At 41.3% G+C, this 22,226-nt stretch overlaps 1 protein-coding gene across 1 annotated transcript; it reads right to left on the reverse strand.

Moving 5' to 3' along the window:
- Positions 1-400: 400 nt before the first annotated feature.
- LOC149995342 (uncharacterized) lies at positions 401-20,475 on the reverse strand. The gene is made up of 10 exons (XM_090259189.1): positions 20,027-20,475; positions 17,832-17,976; positions 17,275-17,456; positions 14,293-14,368; positions 10,546-10,672; positions 4,425-4,498; positions 2,905-3,833; positions 1,474-2,829; positions 1,129-1,391; positions 401-969 (listed from the first exon to the last, which is right to left on the reverse strand). The coding sequence occupies exons 1-10, from the start codon at positions 20,473-20,475 to the stop codon at positions 401-403; spliced, it is 4,170 nt and encodes a 1,389-aa protein (XP_090115315.1).
- Between the last annotated feature and the right edge of the window lie 1,751 nt (positions 20,476-22,226).

The following is a 22,226-nucleotide window of genomic DNA, read 5'->3' on the forward strand; positions in this document are numbered from 1 at the left end:
CATATTTACAAGACATCTCTCAAGTATGATTACTGAGATGTCAAATAAGGGCTAAGGCCTGCCATTTTCCCTACACTACATCAACTTCCACCTTTATGAATTTTCTGAAGTTGAGCAAGTTTTCAGGAATCCCAAAGTGCTTTGAGACATTCTGCACTTATGAGGCTTCCCTCCAGTATGAGGTTTTGGATGTTGAATAAGGGTAGAGGACTGGCAAAAAGGCTTTACCACATTCTCCAGTATAAATTTTCTGATGTTGAGTAAGCACTGAGATTCGGAAAAAGGCTTTATCACATTCACTACATTTGTACAACTTCTACCCAGTATGACTTCTCTGATGTTGAGTAAGAGCGGAAAACAGTCTAAAAGCTTTGCCACATTCTCTACATGTATACAGTCTCTATCCAGTATGTATATTCTGGTGTTGAGTAAGCTTCGAGGACTCCCTAAAGGCTCTGCCACATTCTCTACATTTATAAGGCTTCTCTCCAGTATGAATTTTCTCATGTTGAATAAGGGTTGAGGACTGGCGAAAAACTTTACCACATTCTTTACATTTATAAGGCTTCTCCTCAGTATGAATTTCCTGATGGCGTCTTAGCACGGATGAGCAGGATAAGGCTTTACCACATTCACTACATGTATACGGCAACTCTCCAGTATGTATATACTGGTGTTGAGTAAGCTTTGAGGACTCCCAAAAGGCTTTACAACATTCTCTACATTTATAAGGCTTCTCCCCATTATGAATTTTCCGATGTCGAATAAGGTTTGATAAGTGGCAAAAGGCTTTGCCACATTCTCTACATTCATACGGCTTCTCTCCGGTATGAATTCTCTGATGTTGAGTAACAGCGAAAACCAGTCTAAAAGCTTTGCCACATTCTCTACATTTATAAGGATTCTCTCCAGTATGAATTCTCTCATGTTGAATAAGGTTTGAGGACTTGTGAAAAGCTTTACCACATACTTTACATTTATAAGGCTCCCTAGTATGAATTTTCTGATGTTGAGTAAGCACTGAGGTTTGGAAAAAGGCTTTACCACATTCACTACATTTTTACTTCTCTCGAGTATGAATTCTCTGATGTTTAGTAAGAGTGGAAAACAGTCTAAAAGCTTTGCCACATTCTCTACATGTATACGGCCTCTCTCCAGTATGTATATTCTGGTGTTGAATAAGCTTTGAGGACTCCCTAAAGGCTTTGCCACATTCTCTACATTTATAAGGCTTCTCCGCAGTATGAATTTTCTGATGTCGAGTAAGGGTTGGTAAGAGGCAAAAGGCTTTACCACATTCGCTACATTTGTACAACTTCTCTCCAGTATGAATTCTCTGATGTTCAGTAAGAGCAGAAAACAGTCTAAAAACTTTGCCACATTCTCTACATGTATACGGCCTCTCTCCAGTATGTATATTCTGGTGTTGAATAAGCTTTGAGGACTCCCTAAAGGCTTTGCCATTCTCTACATTTATAAGGCTTCTCTCCAGTATGCACTTTCTGATGCTGCGTAAGCGTTGAGGACAGGCTGAAAGCTTTACCACATTCTTTACATTTATAAGGCTTCTCCCCAGTATGAATTTTCTGATGGCGTCTTAGCACGTATGAGCAGGAAAAGGCTTTACCACATTCACTACATGTATACGGCGACTCTCCAGTATGTATATACTCGTGTTGAGTAAGCTTTGAGGACTCTCTAAAGGCTTTGCCACATTCTCTACATTCATACGGCTTCTCTCCGGTATGAATTCTCTGATGTTGAGTAACAGCGAAAGACTGTCTAAAAGCTTTGCCACATTCTCTACATTTATAAGGCTTCTCTCCAGTATGCACTTTCTGATGCTTCGTAAGTGTTGAGGACAGGCTGAAAGCGTTACCACATTCTGTACATTTATACGGCTTCTCTCCAGTATGAATTTTCTCATGTTGAATAAGGGTTGAGGAGTGGCGAAAAACTTTACCACATTCTTTACATTTATAAGGCTTCTCTCCAGTATGAATTCTCTGATGTTTAGTAAGAGTGGAAAACAGTCTAAAAGCTTTGCCACATTCTCTACATGTATACGGCCTCTCTCCAGTATGTATATTCTGGTGTTGAATAAGCTTTGAGGACTCCCTAAAGGCTTTGCCACATTCTCTACATTTATAAGGCTTCTCCCCAGTATGAATTTTCTGATGTCGAGTAAGGGTTGGTAAGAGGCAAAAGGCTTTACCACATTCGCTACATTTGTACAACTTCTCTCCAGTATGAATTCTCTGATGTTCATTAAGAGCAGAAAACAGTCTAAAACCTTTGCCACATTCTCTACATGTATACGGCCTCTCTCCAGTATGTATATTATGGTGTTGAATAAGCTTTGAGGACTCCCTAAAGGCTTTGCCACATTCTCTACATTTATAAGGCTTCTCCCCAGTATGAATTTTCTGATGGCGTCTTAGCACGGATGAGCAGGAAAAGGCTTTACCACATTCACTACATGTATACGGCGACTCTCCAGTATGTATATACTGGTGTTGAGTAAGCTTTGAGGACTCCCTAAAGGCTTTACCACATTCTCTACATTTATAAGGCTTCTCCCCAGTATGAATTTTCCGATGTCGAATAAGGTTTGATAAGTGGCAAAAGGCTTTGCCACATTCTCTACATTCATACGGCTTCTCTCCGGTATGAATTCTCTGATGTTGAGTAACAGTGAAAAACTGTCTAAAAGCTTTGCCACATTCTCTACATTTATAAGGCTTCTCTCCGGTATGAATTCTCTCATGTTGAATAAGGTTCGAGGACTTGTGAAAAGCTTTACCACATCCTTTACATTTATAAGGCTCCCTAGTATGAATTTTCTGATGTTGAGTAAGCACTGAGGTTTGGAAAAAGGCTTTACCACATTCACTACATTTGTACTTCTCTCGAGTATGAATTCTCTGATGTTGAGTAAGAGTGGAAAACAGTCTAAAAGCTTTGCCACATTCTCTACATGTATATGGCCTCTCTCCAGTATGTATATTCTGGTGTTCAGTAAGCTTTGAGGACTCCCTAAAGGCTTTACCACATTCTCTACATTTATAAGGCTTCTCCGCAGTATGAATTTTCTGATGTCGAATAAGGTTTGATAAGTGGCAAAAGGCTTTGCCACATTCTCTACATTCATACGGCTTCTCTCCGGTATGAATTCTCTGATGTTTAGTAAGGGTTGATAAGTTGCAAAAGGCTTTACCACATTCTGTACATTTATAAGGCTTCTTTCCAGTATGAATTCTCTGATATTGAGTACCTGTTGAGGAAAATCTAAAGGCTTTTCTACATTCTCTACACTTATATGGTTTCACAGAAGTATGAATAGTCTCATGAATAGTAAGAGCTGAGAAGCAAATAAAAGACTTGCCACATTCTCTACATATGTAAGGCTTCTGTCCAGTATCTATTTTCTGATGTAGAGTAAGATCTAGAAGCCAATGATATGTTTTTCCACATTCTATACATTGTTTTTCTCCAATACAGATTTTCTTCACTCCATTTTCATTAACTATTTTACTGAACACTTTCCCACACAGTAAAGATGTTGAAACTTCCCTCAAGATTGGAATATTCTTTTGTTCAGTACTATTTGAAGATTCCTGAAATAATCTAACACAGTTAATTTGTTGGTTTGTCTTCTTCACAATAGGAATAACCTGGTAAGTTTTGTGATTTGACATTTGGTCAAACACTTTTCCGTTTTTATAATGGTTCTCTTGAAGATGAGTATTCTTACATATTTTACGATTTGACTTGTGGTTAATAATTTTCCAGTTTTCACTGCACTGATAACTTCTGTCTTCATTACATGTACTCTGGTGGTAATCATTAAAGATAGAAAGGCCTTTAGTGACACCTATAATTTATTAAACATGTACACTTATTCCCAAATAACATTTGTGTGATACCTATTAATTCGGTAGTTGAATGAAAAAATCACACCCAAGTTAATAAAAATTTTATATATTGCAGTAAAACATTACTTCTCAATGAAGTATAATAATTCCTCTAATAAAGGTATTGCCAAGTCAATTATATTTAAATTTTACATGTGCATTAGAATTCACTAAACTTTATAAACTACTGAAAGTTTAATCCCACTCTCCATTTTAGACAATTCAAATGATGATATTCAGCATGAAATGAGTTGATAATTTTTCAGACTGCTTTTAGAAAAATATATACACCTCCAAAATTGTTTTTTGGCTTCACATTTTGGAACACACTGATCTGCAAATGTGACTGACTTAAAGTGAAAGTTTCCCCAAATGTGTTAGTTTTCACCTCTTTAGATAATAAGGATTTTATCATGAATAATTATCTGATTTTAACATCCTTTTTTCTTGTGGCACACTTTCTTATCAGCCTTTCATTACATTATCAAAGGCACACCTTTGATATCTTACCAGTATTATTTCAGATAATAAATCTTCTATTCCTTGCTTTTGCAATAAGGCCTGGTTGCCTTCCAATGACAGGGCTGAAAGATAAAAAATTAAGGTTCAGAAGAATGACACTTAAGTGAATGTACACTTAAACAAAATATATTTGTTTGTTTATTTTGAGAGAGAAAAGAAAGGAGAAAGAGAGGGAGAGAAACATCACTGTGTGGTTGCCTCTCACTTGTGCCCCCAACTAGGGACCTAACATGCAACCTAGTCATGTGCCCTGACTGGGAATCGAACCAGCGATATACTTGGTATGCAGGCCAAAGCTCATCCACTGAGCCACAGCAGCCGGGTAGAACGTACACTTAAGTTAAACAATTACTGGGTATATTACATTTTTGAGCACTTCAAAAATGTTAAATCTTCAAAGCAAGACCAAGAAAGGTAAAATGAGAATTCAATCAGAGGAAGAAACAGTTCCTTACATTTGGTAACCATATTGCTCATCTCATGACACACAATGGCAGTATTTTAAGAATACTCCCAATTCCCTGTTTCTACTCTGGAGAGATGGAGGGTGCAGCATGTTCAATGAATCTGCTTTTCATAAGCATCTTCGAAATATGTGTTTCTGTGTTGCACGACATACAGTGCTAAAACCATGTCAATAAATGGTGAATGCATTGTAGCGCATAGTTAAAAGAAGAGTTGACTAATGGATCAAACACCATAGGAAATACAGTACTGAAGACCAGTATCAAGCGCCCAAAAAACATATACAAAAGAGTTATGAGATTGTTTTTCATACCATCAAAAGAAAAAGCAAAATAAATATAGACAATGGGATTACATAAAATATGAAAACTCCCGCACATAAAGGGAAATATACAGGGGTGAAAAACACAACCCGTGGAACAGAAGAAAATTGAAGCAAAGCATATATCTGATGTCTTTAGTATTCAGAATATATAAAGAAATTTTACAAAACATAAAACAAGTAACAAATTTTTACATGGTCAAAGATATATGGATAAGTAATATAAAAAAAGGCAGGAATACACAATGGAGTGAGAGTGAGACAGATTCTTTAATAAATGGTACAATGAATACAGGACCAATACACACAAAATAATATAACTCCACCAATTTCATATGCCATGTACCAAAATAAATTCACAATGGACTGAAAACTACATTATAAGACCTAAAACCATGAAACCACGACAAGAAAGGATAGTCAATGAACTCTGCAAATGCACTTAAAAAAAAAAAGGATATATTTCGGTAGGCATGGCAAACAAGAACAAACATTTAAACAAATGAGACTACAACAAAATAAGTTTTTTTTGTACAGCAAAGGAAACCATCGAGAAAACAAATAAAATAACCAATCTGCTGAATAGGGGAACATACACCAATAATGCTATATATTGAAAAACATATGAGAAACTTACACAGCTTAACACTAAAAAACCAATATGATTGAAGAATGGGCAGAGGACCTGAATAAATATTTGTCCAAACAACACAGGAAGACAGCCATGACTTCCGGCCAAAATGGAGACATAGGAAGAGATGCTTTGCCTCCTTCCACAACCATAAGAAGGATTACATACACCTTAAAACAAAAAAAACGGGAACTACCAGAAAATCGAACTAAGTCCAACAAACAAAAATATAAAGAACTAATACTCATGGAAACAGATAGGAGGGGTAGAGCTGGGAAGCCAAACAGAGAGACGCAGTGTGGCTATAGAAGTGGCTCCCATAGTTAAGGCACTCGCTACAGCTGGCCAGTGGAAAGAGCAGTCACACATTATAAAAGCGGGGAGGGAACCCTGGAGGACGATTCCAGACACAGGCCAGACTGCGAAGCTAACAGTTTCATTACCAGGAAAATAAAACCTCATTACTTCTGGCTGTAAAACCAGTGGGCATTGGAAAGGAGGAGGAAACTGTCTCTCAAGAGTCTATTGAGAAGAATCCACGGTCCTAGAATGTACAAACCCACCCACTCTGGGAACCATCACCAGGGCAAAGCTATAGGGGCATCGGTCACATATGGGAAGCGGGTGAACTGACTAGAAAAAGGGAGAGTGCTGAGAAGGCTACATTGTTCCCTCTCTGACCCCTTCCGCACATACAGCACCGCAAGGCAGGGAAATGGATCATCCATCCTGACAAATACCTAAGGCTCTGCTCCTTGAAACGTAACAGGTGCGACTGTTCTACCTAAGATACAGAGGCAAATACAGGATAGTGTAAAGCTGAGGAGACAGAGAAGTATGGAACAAAAGAGGGACTGGATCAAGGTTCCAGTGGGAGAAATAAGCAAAGAGGCAACAGCCAACCTAACAGACACAGAGTACAAAACACTCGTGATAATGATGCTCACAGACTTGACAGAAATGCTTGAGTATGGCAAATGCAGAAGGAAAGAAGTGAAGGCTCATCTAAGTACAATGAAGGAAAATCCACACAAAACCAAGGGTGAAGGGAAGGAAGCTCGCGTTCAGATCAATGATTTCGAACATAAGGAAGAAAAAAACAGTCAACCAGTACAGAATGAGGAAACAAGAACTGAAAAAAATGAGGAGAGGCTTAGGAAACTCTGGGACAATTTTAAACATACCAATATCTGAATCATAGGGGTGTCAGAAGGACAAGGGGAAGAGCAAGAAATTGAAAACTCATGGGAAAAAATAATGAAGAACAACTTGCCAAATTTGGCAAACGAAATAGACACACAAGTCCAGGAAGCACAGAGAATACCAAATAAGCTAGACCCAAAAAGGACAACAGCAAGACACATAATAATTAAAATGTCAAAATTAAAGGTAAAGACAGAATCAAAAGCAGCAAGATAAAAGAAAGACTTACCTACAAGGGGATTCCTATAAGGTTATCAGCTGATTTCTCAAAAGATACTTTGCAGGCAAGAAGGGATTGGCAAGAAGTATTCAAAGTGATGAAAATCAAGGACTTATAACCAAGACTGCTCTCTCCAGCAAAGCTATCATGTAGAATGGAAGGGCAGAGAAAGTGCTTCTGAGACAAGGTAAAGCGAAATGAGTTCATCATCACCAAGCCCTTATTATATGAAATGTTAAAGGGTCTTACTTAAGAAAAAGATCAAAACTATGAACATTTAAATGACAACAAACACAACTATCAAAAACAGAATGTAGAAAAGAAAATGAAAGACAAACTAAGTAAACAACCAGAATAGAAATAGAATAATAGGTATGGGGATCAGCTGGAGGGTTATCAACAGGAAGGGGGAAAGTGGACAAATGGTGCAGGAACTAAGAAGCCTAATTGGTAGATATAAAATAGAAAGGTGGAAGTTAAGGATAACACAAGAAAGGGTGATCCCAAAGAACTTATATGCATGACCTATGGACATGAACTAAGGGAGGTAGGATTGCTAGAGGGAAGGGAGCTACTAGGTGGAACTGAGCAAAGGAAAATTAAATTTGGACAACTGTAATAGCATACTCAATAAAATACACTTAAAAATAAAATAAAAATATTATGTAATATAGTTTTGATTTTGTAAAAATATAATTCAACTTAGAAAAGTTTTAAAAACAATTTTACTTATTTTTATTTTTTAAAAGATATTAGTTATTTATTTTTAGAGAGAGGGGAAGGGAGAGAGAAAGAGGGAGAGAAACATCAATGCAAGGTTGCCTCTCAGGTTCCCCCATCTGGGGCCATGGTCCTCAACCCAGGCATGTGCCCTAACTGGGAATCAAACCTGCGACCCTTTGGTTTGCAGGCCAGTGCTCAATCCACTGAGTAACACTAGCCAAGCCTAGAAGATTTTACTCACATAAACAGAACATAAATTCAAAAATGAAAAGAGATAAAATAACACTATTTCTGAAACACGCTGGACCATTAACAAAGCACAGAAAGAAACAAGGTGAGTCATGAACAAAGTTGGGTAAAAACCACACAAATGTACACCATAATTTTGATGACAACTGACAAAATACTGATACGTATTAGTAAGTCCCACAATGTCTTTAGTTTACTGAGGGAAAAACTATCATTTATATTCTTAAGACATCAATAGAAACAAAAATGCAATCAACTGAACTTGAGGAACCTATCATAAAAAGGTAACACACCAGAACACTGGTGGGAATTGTGGCTAAGTGAGAATGAGGGGTGCTGGAATCCATGTCTTCCTCTGAAACGGTCGCACACAGACTTACTGGGACTCCCTCGCTCTGAACTCCAGCCTTAGGACAGCAGCTTAACAGGCCCCAGGGACATATGCAGGGGAACTGAACTGTCTGGCCTCAGGACAAAGGCTGGAAGGGCAGTTTTCTCCCACACAGCAGTCCTGGCACAGGCCATTATTCCCTTGCTGAGCCCTCCCCACCACAGAGCCACAGGCAGGTGCCATACATGAGTCCCTGTCTTCCTGGATAACACTGTAGCCATGTTCTACTGATTTCCTAGACCTTGCCCCACTCAACTTGATATCCCACCCAAGTTATGTCCAGTGGATTTTCCATAAAAACGGCCTCTCCTGTCTCATGCTTCAGACTGTCCTTAATCTCAGAAACAAACAGCAACTGGAAGCTCCATATCACACAGTAAGGGGTCACATGCACGGCACCGGCCGCAGCTGGCCTTGGATCACATCTTGGCCTCTCCTGGGCTCCTCCACGACAAACACAAGTAGGAGCAACTGCATATCGCTCTGTAACATAGCCAGGTGGAACCGGGCTGACCTTACACCTGAAGAGAAGATTCAGAGCCAATGCACCCAGTGGACAGATTAGGACAAGGCCGCATTACAACCCTACTACTTCTACAAGGAACACACTCATGGGGCCGACTCAGTGATCACCAAGGCACCACTGAACACTTTGCTAAAAAAGAAGTGCCTAATAATTGTGTGACCCACTTCTTACCAAAAACACACAATCGGGCATGTTGTCTCAGCACTTCTTAAAACATAAGCAGAAATCTAACCGAGGTGTAATCAGAAAGTGAAAACACATCAGGCACAGTCCCGGGCATCATTGGACTGAACAAGATAGAATTACAAAACGATAGTGATCAAGAAATCAGGTTAAGAATAAAGACCATCATACATGGTGGTTCTAAGGCTGCCTATGGCAGTAATTTACTGAAGAACTCTATAAGGTAAGGAGATATTTTAAACAATTCTAACACAAAGAAACTGGAGTATACAAACTGGATATTTCGTATGTCAGTTCATACAAAGCAAAACGACATTGTGAAGGGCAAGAGAAAACTGGATTGTATCATTTGGGGGAGGTGTATAGGGTAGCAATGAAGTCACTGAATTTAAACTTTCTGGGGTTCTGTTTGAAGCCTATAGGATTACAAATTATACACCAGAAATCATGAACCCCAGGGTTCCTGAAACAAATCCCAGGCCCTCAACCACTTTCTTCATAAACTCCATCCATGAGACAAAAACAAAACTTAAAAAAACTAAGGCTGAATTTCTAATTTCTCAGCAATGAACACAGATTTTTCCAGGTCCCCAATGCAATGGTAGCAAAGCCTGACCATTCCGGACCTCATGGTCGAAGATGAGGTCTTTGGCCCCAAATGCTAATAGGATGACACAGGTCACTGGAGTAGAACCAGAGTCGGAAGATGACACTGGAGGAACGGACGTGTTGGAGACCAGCTGGCCCTCTGTGACAGCAACAGAAATCAACCTCAACTTTTCAGACTCCTTTTACTGAAGCACAGTTCACAAACCACATTTTAAGTCTGGTGTCCTGGGTGACCTTTAGGCCCCTTCCCTGTGTCATCTGCTGTTCCATTCCCACCTACCTGAGTGACCAGATATTGGTTTTTTTCTGCAAACATCCCAGCGCTCCTTCATTTGCTCCACAATAGCGACCAGGGCTGGCTTAGGGAAAACATGACCTGTTTATAAAAGAAACATTAGTTCTAATATAAATTCTGCCATTTACAGTGCAGTTTTTGCTAAGGTAAGAAGACTGGTAGACTAATAACCTCCAGTGTCTCCCTTGAGAGTAAGAGTCTGAAAGGCTAAGTCCCCAAATGATATTAAACTAATAAAGAAAACCCCACCCTGCAGCTGGTGTAGGAAGTTTGAAAAAAGACTCATCCTCACCCACGGAGGCCAGGTTCCTGTAGTTCTCCAACATCACATCCATGTACAATTTTCGCTGAGCTGAGTCCAGGCATTCCCACTCCTGCTGAGAGAAATCTACTGACACGTCCCTGAGTGTAAAAGGTCCCTGAAAAATAAAACACCTTTACCAAGTGGCCACCAGGCGTTAATAATGTAACCCAATATGAAAACAGTGTTAGAAGTGTGTTGAACCTTGGAGACTACACTGAATAATCCAGTAAGATCATTTTGATCCCGTAATATTCTCTAATGTATTTTCAAACAGTAGAAATGAGAATGACACCTGTCCACAATCCACTGCAGAGATTTTTCCATAAAAATAACCTTTTAAATGAGGGACAGACATAGCCGTATGCATTGGTCAGTGTTGTATTTGTAGTATTCATGATAAATTGTGTATATTGATCAGTAGGAAAATCATGGAGAATTGGACATATAAGTACCTCTTCAAATTTAACCCTTTGAGTGCCAATGTTGCTGTGAGTGACGCTGACAACTTTTCCCAAAAGTGCTGTCGTTCCCATTGACTCTTTCGATGGCTATAAATATAAATAACAATGAAGTAATTTGTATTTTGTTTTGTTCTGTATTTTGTACCTCAGGTTATATATTGATATAACTTTTTCTCATTTTGATCCAAATTTAGAATTTTTACGCTTGTTCAAATACTGACATATTAATTATGATTTTTTTACATTTTAAAGAGTCCTTTTAATTTCATTTATCTTTGCAATAATCATCAAAACTATGCAGTGTGCAAGATAAAGAAACTTGCTTATACACATTTTCATTGTTTCACGGTAGAGCGTTAGCGTTTTGTTTACAAACTGTTTATTACTATTGATATCTATTGATATATGTCTCTAGTGTGAATGCCGTTTCTGTTCATATTTTTTCACATTATGAAGTTTTTTTCCCAAAAATTTATGCAATACTTGGCATACTTCTTACTTGTTATACATGCTGTTATGTGTATTTTCAAATTATATTCATAGCTTTTATATTATGCCATATATTATACTTCAAAAGTCATATTGAAGAAATTTCTTTTTCTAAAATAATTGTTAATAAAATACTTTTAACGCAATAAATTTTTTGCTAAATTGTGTCAACACTGCTTACAAAAGAAGAGTGTATTTTCTAAATGTCGTGAAATTTTCAGCAATTATGAATAATGTTTTTATAGACATTTTTCATAAACTCTGCATTTCTCAGCAAAATAGCCTGGCATTTCCCACACGAATTTCAGCAATTACGCATGAACAAAGAACTGCAGTTTTTAAAAAATGTATATTCTCATTCAGAAGTTCTGGGATGGGGCTTGTGTTTCCACATCTTTTACAAGCTCACACTTTACTAGTGACACCATTGTCTCTGGTCCACATGACACACTTCTGAATAGAACAATAAGGAAAACAAAATAATTCATACATGATTTTGAATTGAAGGACTTCTGCACTTCTCAAGGAATAAGAAACATATTGGCTAAAACATTACTTGAAAATTTAGTGAAGGTAAGCTTAGAACAACATTTTTCTTCCTATTAGAATATTTTCTGAAATACAGATTAAAACATAGACCTTCAGATTTACTCCAAACTTGATCAATATTTTTCAACAGAGGCAAATACACATAGACACCTCACGAACATTCATTACAGTTTCTATAATTGAGAATGAAAACATTTTAAGAGAGTAAGAACACTAAATAGCTCAACTGTTAACATTTTATGCACATGGACACATACACATATCGAAACTAGATATAAATGAAAAGTGATAGAAAACTGTACTTTTATGTTAATGAAATGAAGATTTTTCTGTGATTTGGTAAATCTTATGAATCTACTTGTGTATATCTTTTGTTTCAGGAACACAGTAAAAGGAGAAATGTAAAAAATGATAAAGAATAAAATGTAACTAGTGTTTATTAGTCTTTTATTTTTTAGAAAAGTTTTGTGCATCGCCCTGCCTGGTGTGGCTCAGGTGATTGAGTGCCAGCATGCAACCTGAAGGGTTACTGGTTCGATTCCCAGCCAGGGCACACGCCTGGGTTCTGGGCAAGGTTCCCCAGTCTGCAGCAGGAGAGAGGCAACCAGTTTATGTTTCTCACACACATCGATGTATCTCGCCTGATTTTCCTCCCCAACCCTAAAAAGAATAAAATCTTGAAAAAAATTTTTTTTACTCTAAAGTGGAGTTATATGTTAGAAATTTTATAATGCCATATTCATTATTATGACTCTTGTAAACTTTCTTAACACAAGTTATAACACAGAGTATGTTGGAAACAAGAGTGTGAAATGTAATGAAAATTTAGTGGAAAAAGGCATGGTTCATTAAACCCTCCATATCAAAAGCCAATGATCTCTAGGAAATAAATGTAGGGCCTTCATTTTCCAAAGCAAACTGAAATTAAGGGTTGTTTCCAATGGAATGTAATGGGTTTTTCCAAAACTATCAAAAATTCCCTGCTAAACCCTGGTTAATGATGATGAGAAACTATTGACTATTGGTGGAGAGACCACCTCAGCTAAATAAACATCAGATGCACTGGAACAGTGAATATCACGTGACCAAAGCACAGAGAAGATGTCATCACTGCTGTGACATTACTGAAAGAAAAAAAATACGTAAGAAAAGAAATCTTTGCTGTGGCTGGTGTGGTGCAGGGGATTGAGCGCTGGCCGCCAACCCAAAGGTCAGTGGTCAATTCCCCTTCAGGGCACAGGTCAGGGATGCGGGCCAGGTCTTTGGTTGGAGCCCTGCCAGAGGCAACTGATCCATATTTCTCCTGCACATCAATGTTCATCTCCTTGTTTTTCTCCCTCTGTACCCCTCTCTCAATATATACTATTTTTAAATCTTTTTAAAAAGGAAAGAAATCACATGAAAATGTTCACAAATATTAATTTTGCAAATTTCAATGCACATGTGACTCTCATGTATTGAACTAAAATACTGAAGTATATTTAGATAGAAACAAGCCCTGGCTGGTGTGGCTTAGTAAATGGAGCGCATGTCTGCAAAACAAAGGGTCACAGGTTTGATTCCCAGTCAGGGCACATGTCTGGGTGGCAGGCCAGGTCTCCATCCAGGTCCCTAGCTGGGGGCTCATGAGAGGCAACCATACATTTATGTTTATCTCCCTGTCTCTCCATTCCTGTCTCTAAAAATAATACATACATACATACATACATGCACACAAGCAAGAGATTTGTACCAAACTAGTGAGCTAGTTTCTTCTATCTACTCTTGTCAGAACTTGCTGAGCTATCCTGACCAATAAAATGAGCATTTATTACTCCGCGTCTACAAAGATGATGCTGCAGCTACATGAACCTAAAAGCTTCATCTTACTTCTTCGCCAATACCTGTGCCTCTGAGCCCATTCCAACAGGGGTGTTGCACACGGGCGCCTTCCCAGGTAGATGTGAGAGAAAGAGGTTGTTTTCAGTAGTTAATAGCTAGTAATTCATGGCAGATATTCTTCATGGCCTTGGGGATCTTGGATAAAGAGAACGCAGAGAAGGCTCTGGGACAAAGGGGAGAAGTTTGTAAAGTGCTGACCTTGGCAATCATAAGAAGAAAGGGAAAAAATAAGAAGATAAAAACAACTTTACTAGGCAAGAATACCGGAGGCAGAGAAATACAGGTTGCAGCTTCTAAGACACTGACGTTCGGAAGAAAAGCAAACACGGCCTCTAACCCAGGACACATCGTTTACCTGAGAAGCAGCCGTGGAACCCTGGTCCTGCTCCCGCTTCGGGCTGTTTTCACAGTCGATAATACGCTGAATTACTCTGGGATTTGAGACTGTACCTTCAGAGGTTTCTGCACAGCCCCTGATTCCTAGTCCAGCACAATGACAAGCAGGACCTGAAAATGCTGGAAAGGTCACCACCTCCGTCTTTTGTCAGAGGAGAGTCAGGAACAGTAAGCTCCTACATCACAACAACCACATGGTAGTTTTTTGTTCTTGTTTTCAGGTGCCCTCTCCCCTCACAGAGGCCCACAAACTCATAGAGCACTGAGAACGTGTGCTGCTCTCCTGAACCCCAAGCAGCAGAGCACCCTGCAGCCCCCCAGACCCAAATGCCCACCTGAACTTACAAGGAATGCCAGCATACCTTTTCTTTCCCTGCTCCTTCCCTTCCACCCTACAGATAAGCTTTCTCCTTTCTTTTTGCTAATTGACTAGGGCCCTTCTTTCAACTCTAATGTTCCCTGAGCTCACTGGTAACTGTGGAATTTTAATGAAAATGTTCTTATAATTAAAATAAAAGACATGCTGGCTGAGTGGCTCAGTTGATTGCAGCATCATCCCGGACACCAAAACACTGTGAGTTTGATTCATCATCAGAATACCTACCTAGGTTGCAGATTCCACCCCTCCCTGGGTGCATATGGGAGGTGCCCATACATGTTTCTTTCACACCAATTTTTTTTTTGTCTCTCTCTCTTTTGCTCTGTCTCTACTATCAACAAGCACACCCACAAATAAGGATATTACAAAAATGCATCCCAAAGCCCTCCTTTGAATCCCTGGGTTCACCTTAGGATGAGCTAGAGCACTTGAGTAAACAAGCATGCTCCACCCAGAGCACTTGTCCAACTCTGTGGAGGATAACATAGCTGATGTCCTTTCTCAAACCTTCTCAGGTGATTTAATATGAACCGGAAACAGTTTCGCTTTAATAAGCATGCAGACCCCTAGGGAATGAGGGCCTCACTCTAAGTTATAATTCTGCTGATCTGCAGTGGGGACCATGAAATGGCATCTTTATCTATTTCACTCCTGGTGCCTGAGTTACTCCCCCAGAGTGGTTTTCTGTAGCACCAGGACACACATATCAGACCCAGTACTCCTCAGAGCTTTGGGTACTGTGAAGACTTTGGGCAGGAACTTCTAAAAGGACAGCCTCCATGGGCATAAATTATTCTTATTTTCTAGGAAATTAGAAAAACTTATTTCAGAAATATAAAGTGATAAATACAAGTTTTGATGATGAAAATTTTAAAAATATTAGCTATGAAAACATGTCCATAAAATTACAGAATGAAATGATGGGCTTTCTGGGACCCATGTTTCAGGTCAATCCAGTGCTTCCTTCAATATTTTCAGAGAATGGACAAGAGGGACTTCAGAGGAACCACTGGCTGTGGCTCGCAGTCAGATTCAACAAATCACATAAAGGGAAGGTAAAACCTGCTGAACATTACATGAACTCTTGAAACTACGTTTGGACTGTAGTAAGATTAAGACATTCTTACCAAGTGCACAGTGAAATAGGCTGATATCATTTACTAAGTGCCAATGGATGTTCCAACATAGGATAACCAGTAGAAAGGATGCAGCGCTCAGAATTTAAACTAGAAATAATATATTCAAAAGAAAAACTATGTGGAACTTTTTCCTAAATCCAAGTTTTTCCCTGACTGGTATGACTCAGTGGGTTTAGCATCATCCTGCAAATTGAAAGGTTACAAGTTCCATTCCAGATACAGCCACATGCATGGATTTCAGGCTGTGTCCACAATTTGGGTTGTGCTAGAGGCAACTGGTTGATGACTGTCTTACACATTGAAGTTTCTCTCCCTCTCCCTCCCTTTCCCTGTCTTGAAATTAAAAATAAATATATATTAAACCTTTTATAACGTACTTATCATCAATGCTTGAGAGATTAATGACTACAGAAAAATTATTCAAAAGACTAAGATTTATCTAAATATGTTCTGTAAAAATATATTCAAAGTGAGAGTTAGAAAAAAAAGGAAATACAAAAAAAAAAGGGCGGGTGGAGACCCAATGGTTTTAATATTCCTGGAAAAAGCATTATGTGGTAACAGACTCAGCTACGTCAGTTCCAGGTTACTTTCCTCTTGCCATTTAAGGAAATGGGGAAGGAGCCATGACTGGGCAACAAGTCTGCCCCCTTGAGTAAATGAGGGTCACAGTTGAGAGCAAATAATTATAAAATTCACAAGCCTGGAGATCTGTATTTCTTATTCAAATGAATTTAAGTGAAACAATTCAGCAAATGTTACATATTGACAGATTATAAAATCATATGGTGACATCTCACGACTTAAATCATCTACATCCTGAAGCCCCTCACTCATCCACATTTGGGTTTCCCTTCTTCCCACTACTGTGTTTCTGTGTACGGATGCGTTTCCGTCTCTTCCCCGTTTCTCTGCACTTTTGTTCTTTCCTGGATTTCCCCTTCCCTCTCCCCTGCCCGTTCTCCCCTCTTCTCTGTTCCCGTCCCTACACCCGTTTCGTGAAAGGACGGAAACCTATTTCACCTTCACTTACTCTACTCCCTCATCTGATGGCTCCGCTCCCATCTCCATGCAACCTGCGTCCCTCCCCTCCCCTCCCCACCCCGCGCCTGTGTCCTCTCTGCGGCCGCTGTGAGTCTTCCCGTCACCACCACCCCCCCACTCCACCTCGGTGACTTCAGCGCTGTTTCTCCCTCGGACCCGTGACCCCAAACCCCGTTCCCGCCCCCGCTGTGGCGCCCCCAACTCTTCTCCTCAGAACCCCTCCCTCCGTCCGAGCGCCTCGCCCTGTGCCACCCCCACGTCTGCGCACAGGCCCCCGCCCCGTCAGCTCCCCGCGTCTCCCCGGCATCTCTCCCGTCCTCCCCGGCTGCCCCCCCCAGTGACCCCTCCCTCCCACGGCGCTGCCCCGTCCCTCCCCCACCCCCGGCGTCGCCGTCTCCCACGGCCCCTCAGCGGCCTCTCCTCCCTCTCACGGCCCGTCTCCCTCACCCCGTGCCCAGATCCCTTCACGGCCTCGTCCCGCCGCCGTCCCGCGGGCCCCTCGACCTCACCGCCTCCACAAAGGCCCTCCCGCGGGGGTGGGGTGGGGGCAGGTCGCCTCTTCTGGGGACACGGTGTACTTATCTCCTAGGTCCCACCCCACGGAAAGTGTGCTCTTCTTGGTTTCGGGTTTCTTATTAAATGGCGGAGGGGGAGGGGACGGTCTCCAGTGGGCGGACCGCAGATGCCAGTCCCGGAGCAACCGACCTCCTAGAGCGGGAGAGACAAGGCGGCAAGGGAGGCGGCGGAGGGAGGAGGGATTCGCAAACGAATAATTAGGTCTACGCATCAGGGTCTCACAAGGACACGGGACTCACCGGGGCAGGACGCTCGGCTGCAGGGACTTCAACATCCGTAGTGACTAAGGAATGAGGACTTGAAAAATCAAGTTTCGACCGGAAAAACCCAAACTGGGAAGAACCTCGAGACTTTCCTTACTCCACTCTCTTCTCTGTGAGACTGCGCATGCTCCTCACTCAGCACGGGGATGAGCCTGGGCTGAGCGCTTCCGCAATGAGGGTGGGGGCGGGGCTGCTGGGTGTGGCCCGGCTTGGAAAGGGGCAGGCTTGCGCAGACATGGGGACTGTAGGGAGGGGGACGCAGTTGCGTGATCTGTGCTTCATTGCACCTTGGTTTCTTTAGTTACAGACTTTCCTTGGTCATCGCTTTTGGTTTGTGCACATAATTATTCCTAATACTTGTAAGATTTCTTTCCAAAATTAATATTTTGGTGACTCGCCAATGATTACTAGGTAACATCTTTCCCACACAATGTCACCTTCCGTCTGGTTTCTCCCTCTCAATCTATACAAAATGGTGCTGGGAGGGAAAAGAGGGTGTTGTCGGGGAGGGTTTCTGGGCCTGAAAAGAGGCCAGGCAAGTACAGTGACAGTGAGGAAGTGATGAGTGCCACCTTGTGGACTTGCCCCTAGAAAGGCCTGAACTTCCAGTGGGCTTTGCCTCGGAAGTTTCTTTTCTAGGTTTAAATATGCTGGTATGAAACAAGAAAGCTGGCGTTTGTCTGAGAAATGCTTACAATAAAAACACCGGGACACAGGACTTCAGCACTAACCGAGGCATTTGTTTATTCACGGATATGCAGGGCCGAGCACAGCCAGGGGTATGGGCGCTGAAGCAGACCAAGCAAACTGATTTTATACTAAAGTGAGTAGCCCCCCACCCCCATCTTCCCCCTTTCTCCATTACTGGGTACTCAGGGGTTACAATCTAACGTGATTAACTAAGGTTAAGGGTAATTTCGTGAGAGGTCTGTTTCCAGCTCTCCCTAGCTCTGTCTGGGTGTGGTGATAAACCTATCTCTAGCTCCCCTTCGAAGAGTCCCAGAGTCCTTGTGTTTGGGTTGAATATCTTCCCCCTTTCATCTTAGAGACATTGATGATGAGCTATGGAATGTTCTTTCCTGATTTGTATGCTAATATTTTCCCTTGCTTTACTTTTGACTCAGAGACTGACCCTCCTAATTCAAGATTCAATTACATTTGTTCTTTGCTGATAATTATTTTCTACTGCTTTGAGTCCCCCTGGCTGGTTTGGCTCAGTGGATTGAGCGTCGGCCTGCGAGCTAAGTGTCGCTGGTTCGATCTTCCAGTCAGGGCACATCAGAGAAGGAAAACTCTGACTCCAAAAAACCTCCGCTGCCTTGCGACATACCTCTTCAGGGGAAAGGCTAAGGGAGTAAACCCCGACAGAAAATCCGGAGCCGGAGTCCCTAAGGCGGTTTGACGTTGTAGTCAACACCGGCAACTCCTGCGGCGCACCTGAAACCAAGCTGTATTGACTCCGTCTTTCCCTTGGATCCTTCAGCTGTGAAGAGAGGTGGGGTCTGCTGCATGGGCAACAGCAGACCCTCCATATCACCCTGCCCAGGCTCTGTAGCTTCAGCTTCACTGGAGAGGACACTCCAGCGTCATCGTAAGATGTCGATTCAACACGGGAGGAGACAGATACCGTGTCACTCCCGAGTCGGACTGCACAGCCATTCTCGGCGGTGCAGATAGACTCTTAAGAAGCTACACCATCGTCTCTCGAGACGGACGGCTGCCGACGAGTAGGATAGGTTTCTACCCATCTTGAAAACGTGTCAACAAAGACTAACAAATCTTTCCACACTCGTATCCCTGGTATCTGGGTAAATTGTATTGGCTAGTTCTAAAATGGTCACTGTACTTGGTATTGTTTCCCTTCTTTCTCTCTTTAGTTTTTAAATAGTTTATTTATTTTTAGAGAGAGAGAAAGGAAGAGTGAGAGACAGGGAAAAAACAACAATGTGTGGTTGCCTCTCACATGCCCCCATACGGGGACATGGGCCGCAACCCAGGTGCATGCCCTGACTGGGAAACCAACTGGCACCCTTTGAGTTCGCAGGGTACACTCAGTCCACTGAGCTGCACTAGCCAGGGCCCCCTTCTTTCTTTTTTAAATATTTTACTTTAGTTTTTGAGACATAAGAATTGAGAGGAGAGAGAGAAATATAGATGTGATGCAAGAAAAACACGGATCTGTTGCCTCGTTCTCACGTGTCCCTAACCAGCGTCCTGGGCCACAATGCAGGCACGTGCCCTGACTGGGAATCGAACCGGTAACTTTGGTTTGCGAGATGATTGCCAACTTACTGAACCACACCAGTCAGGGCTTTTTCTTGATAGAGATCTGTCTTGGGGTTATTCTTCTGGCATAAAGCACATGTAGCAGTTACTTTTTGTATGGCTTTAGACAATCCAGGACCTGTGAGCTGTGGCTCACTATAGGCAGTTAATGAGCCCCTTCCACAGTGAGTGACCTTGTGCAAATGCTTCAGGACGGGCTCTAGCAATTGTCCAGGAAGCAGTGTGACTTCTTTCAAATTCTTTCTCCATCTACTATCAGGACCTTCTTCATCAAAACCCCGGCTATTAGCTTTCTCTAAGTCTGAAGTTGAACATACAGGGTCAAATTGAGACAAGTCTCGAACAGATGCCAGAGGCATTATAAATGTTCCTTTAGCATCCTCCGTCGTTGCTTGATCTGCCAAATGGATTCCTATAGCGACTTCAGTCTCTTTCTCCTGTCCAGGGTAGTGCATGACTGCCACCAGTAAAGGCACCTGGATAGCCTCTACTAATTTTAAACTTTCTGCTGCATGCTTAATCTTCTTTTCATTGGAGGTTAATAGTCTTCTTTCCTGCCAGATGGAACCATGTGTAGGCCAAACTGGGAAAGCATACCTCGAAGCAGTATACACATTCACTTTTTGTTTGACAATTTCAGTGCCCTCGTCAAGGCAACATGTTCAGCTTTCTGAGCACAGGTTCCTGGCAGCAAGGGTTAGCCTCCACTATTCCTTCAAGAGTCACAACTGCAAATTCAGCCTGTTTCCTTTGTCCATATAATTGCTTCCATCTGCATATAGACTCATCTCCCTCTTCTAGAGGAAGGTCCTGTAAGTCAATGCTGAGACAGTAAAAGTTCAATTATCTCAGTACAGTCATGTATTATAGCACAGCTGAGTCTGGCTCTCAGAGAAGAGAGGCAGGCCTCAGCTTACTTGTAGTTTTGAGGTAGACGCTGAATTGATGAGAATAATTGCTTGCTATTTGCCCATTGAACTGGATTCATTTCATTTGCAGGATAAAGCTCAGCCCGCTCAGAAACAGCAGCAAAAGCAACAAATTTTTGAAAGATATGTTCCTATGAGGTTTTTGTGGAGAAGCGCTGCTTCCTATCCAATTTAAGTTGCTATGTTGAACAGCTTTAAGGTAAAAGCAAATATTTATGGGAGACCCTTATGTTAGAAAGTAAGTTGTTACTTAATACCTTTGAAGAGTTTAAAATCAAAAGCTATTTTTGCCAATGAGTGCAAGCACCTCCTGCTGGTGAGAATGAAGCAACTCTGTAGGAACTGGGATCTCTGAGACCTGGATGTGGGGACGGTGTTGGATCCAGAAACGTTTCTGCTATTAGAATTAAGGGAAACAGTTTAATTAAACAACTTCTGCAATGATCTGTGTAACCTTGAAGAACTAGGGTGTGAAATACACAGCTATACTTGGGTAGAATACACCACCACACACTGATAGCAGCATTTCCATTTTTAGTCCATGCTCGCCAGGAGGCCATGACTGAACAAGGCTCTTTCAAAGTATTAATAGGGACACGACAAGTACAAAAACTGATTATTTAGGACAATATGCATTGCTTTTAGAAAGAAAATGAGGTTTTAAAAGTTGTGTCAATTACATTAAAATAAATGCTGTTCTGTACCATACTTGGAAGAAAATAGTTTGAAGTACCATTGAGACAAAGTTCTTCACATCATACGATACTTCAATCGTATCCAAATATAATGCAACTTCAGATTCATTATACGTCCCTTAGGGTAGTAACTACAAAGCTTCCATTTCATTTTAAAATGTTAACCTATTGTTCTTCTTTGGTGTCCTATTTCTGAATGCTATCTCATATGAAAAACTAAGCCTGTAAAACATAAACCTCAAGGATATATTCAGACTTATTTTTACCTCAAGAATCACTCATTTTGCACCATTTACTTAAGGCTTATTCTCTGTAACAGAGAAGGAAAACTCTGACTCCAAAAAAAAACCTCCGCTGCCTTGCGGTATACCTCTTTAGGGGAAAGGCTAAGGGAGTAAACCCCGACAGAAAATCCGGAGTCGGAGTCCCTAAGGCGGTTTGACGTTGTAGTCAACACCGGCAACTCCTGCGGCGCACCTGAAGCCAAGCTGTATTGACTCCGTCTTTCCCTTGGACCCTTCAGCTGCGAAGAGAGGTGGGGTCTGCTGCATGGGCAACAGGAGACCCTCCATATCACCCTGC

The sequence above is a fragment of the Furipterus horrens genome, unplaced genomic scaffold (genome assembly GCF_987537825.1).
Source record: "Furipterus horrens unplaced genomic scaffold, mFurHor1.1.pri manual_scaffold_13, whole genome shotgun sequence".
Classification (NCBI taxonomy): Eukaryota; Metazoa; Chordata; class Mammalia; order Chiroptera; family Furipteridae; genus Furipterus; species Furipterus horrens.

Coding starts and splice junctions, on each gene's coding strand:
- LOC149995342 (XM_090259189.1), bottom strand. CDS start 20,475: ATGCACTACCCTGGACAGGAGAAAGAGACTGAAGTCGCTATAGGAATC. Junction 17,457..17,831: donor CTCACAGAGAAGAGAGTGGA/GTAAGGAAAGTC, acceptor CCGTGTCCCCAG/AAGAGGCGACCTGCCCCCAC. Junction 10,673..14,292: donor GTTCCACGGCTGCTTCTCAG/GTAAACGATGTG, acceptor TTTATTTTTCAG/GGACCTTTTACACTCAGGGA.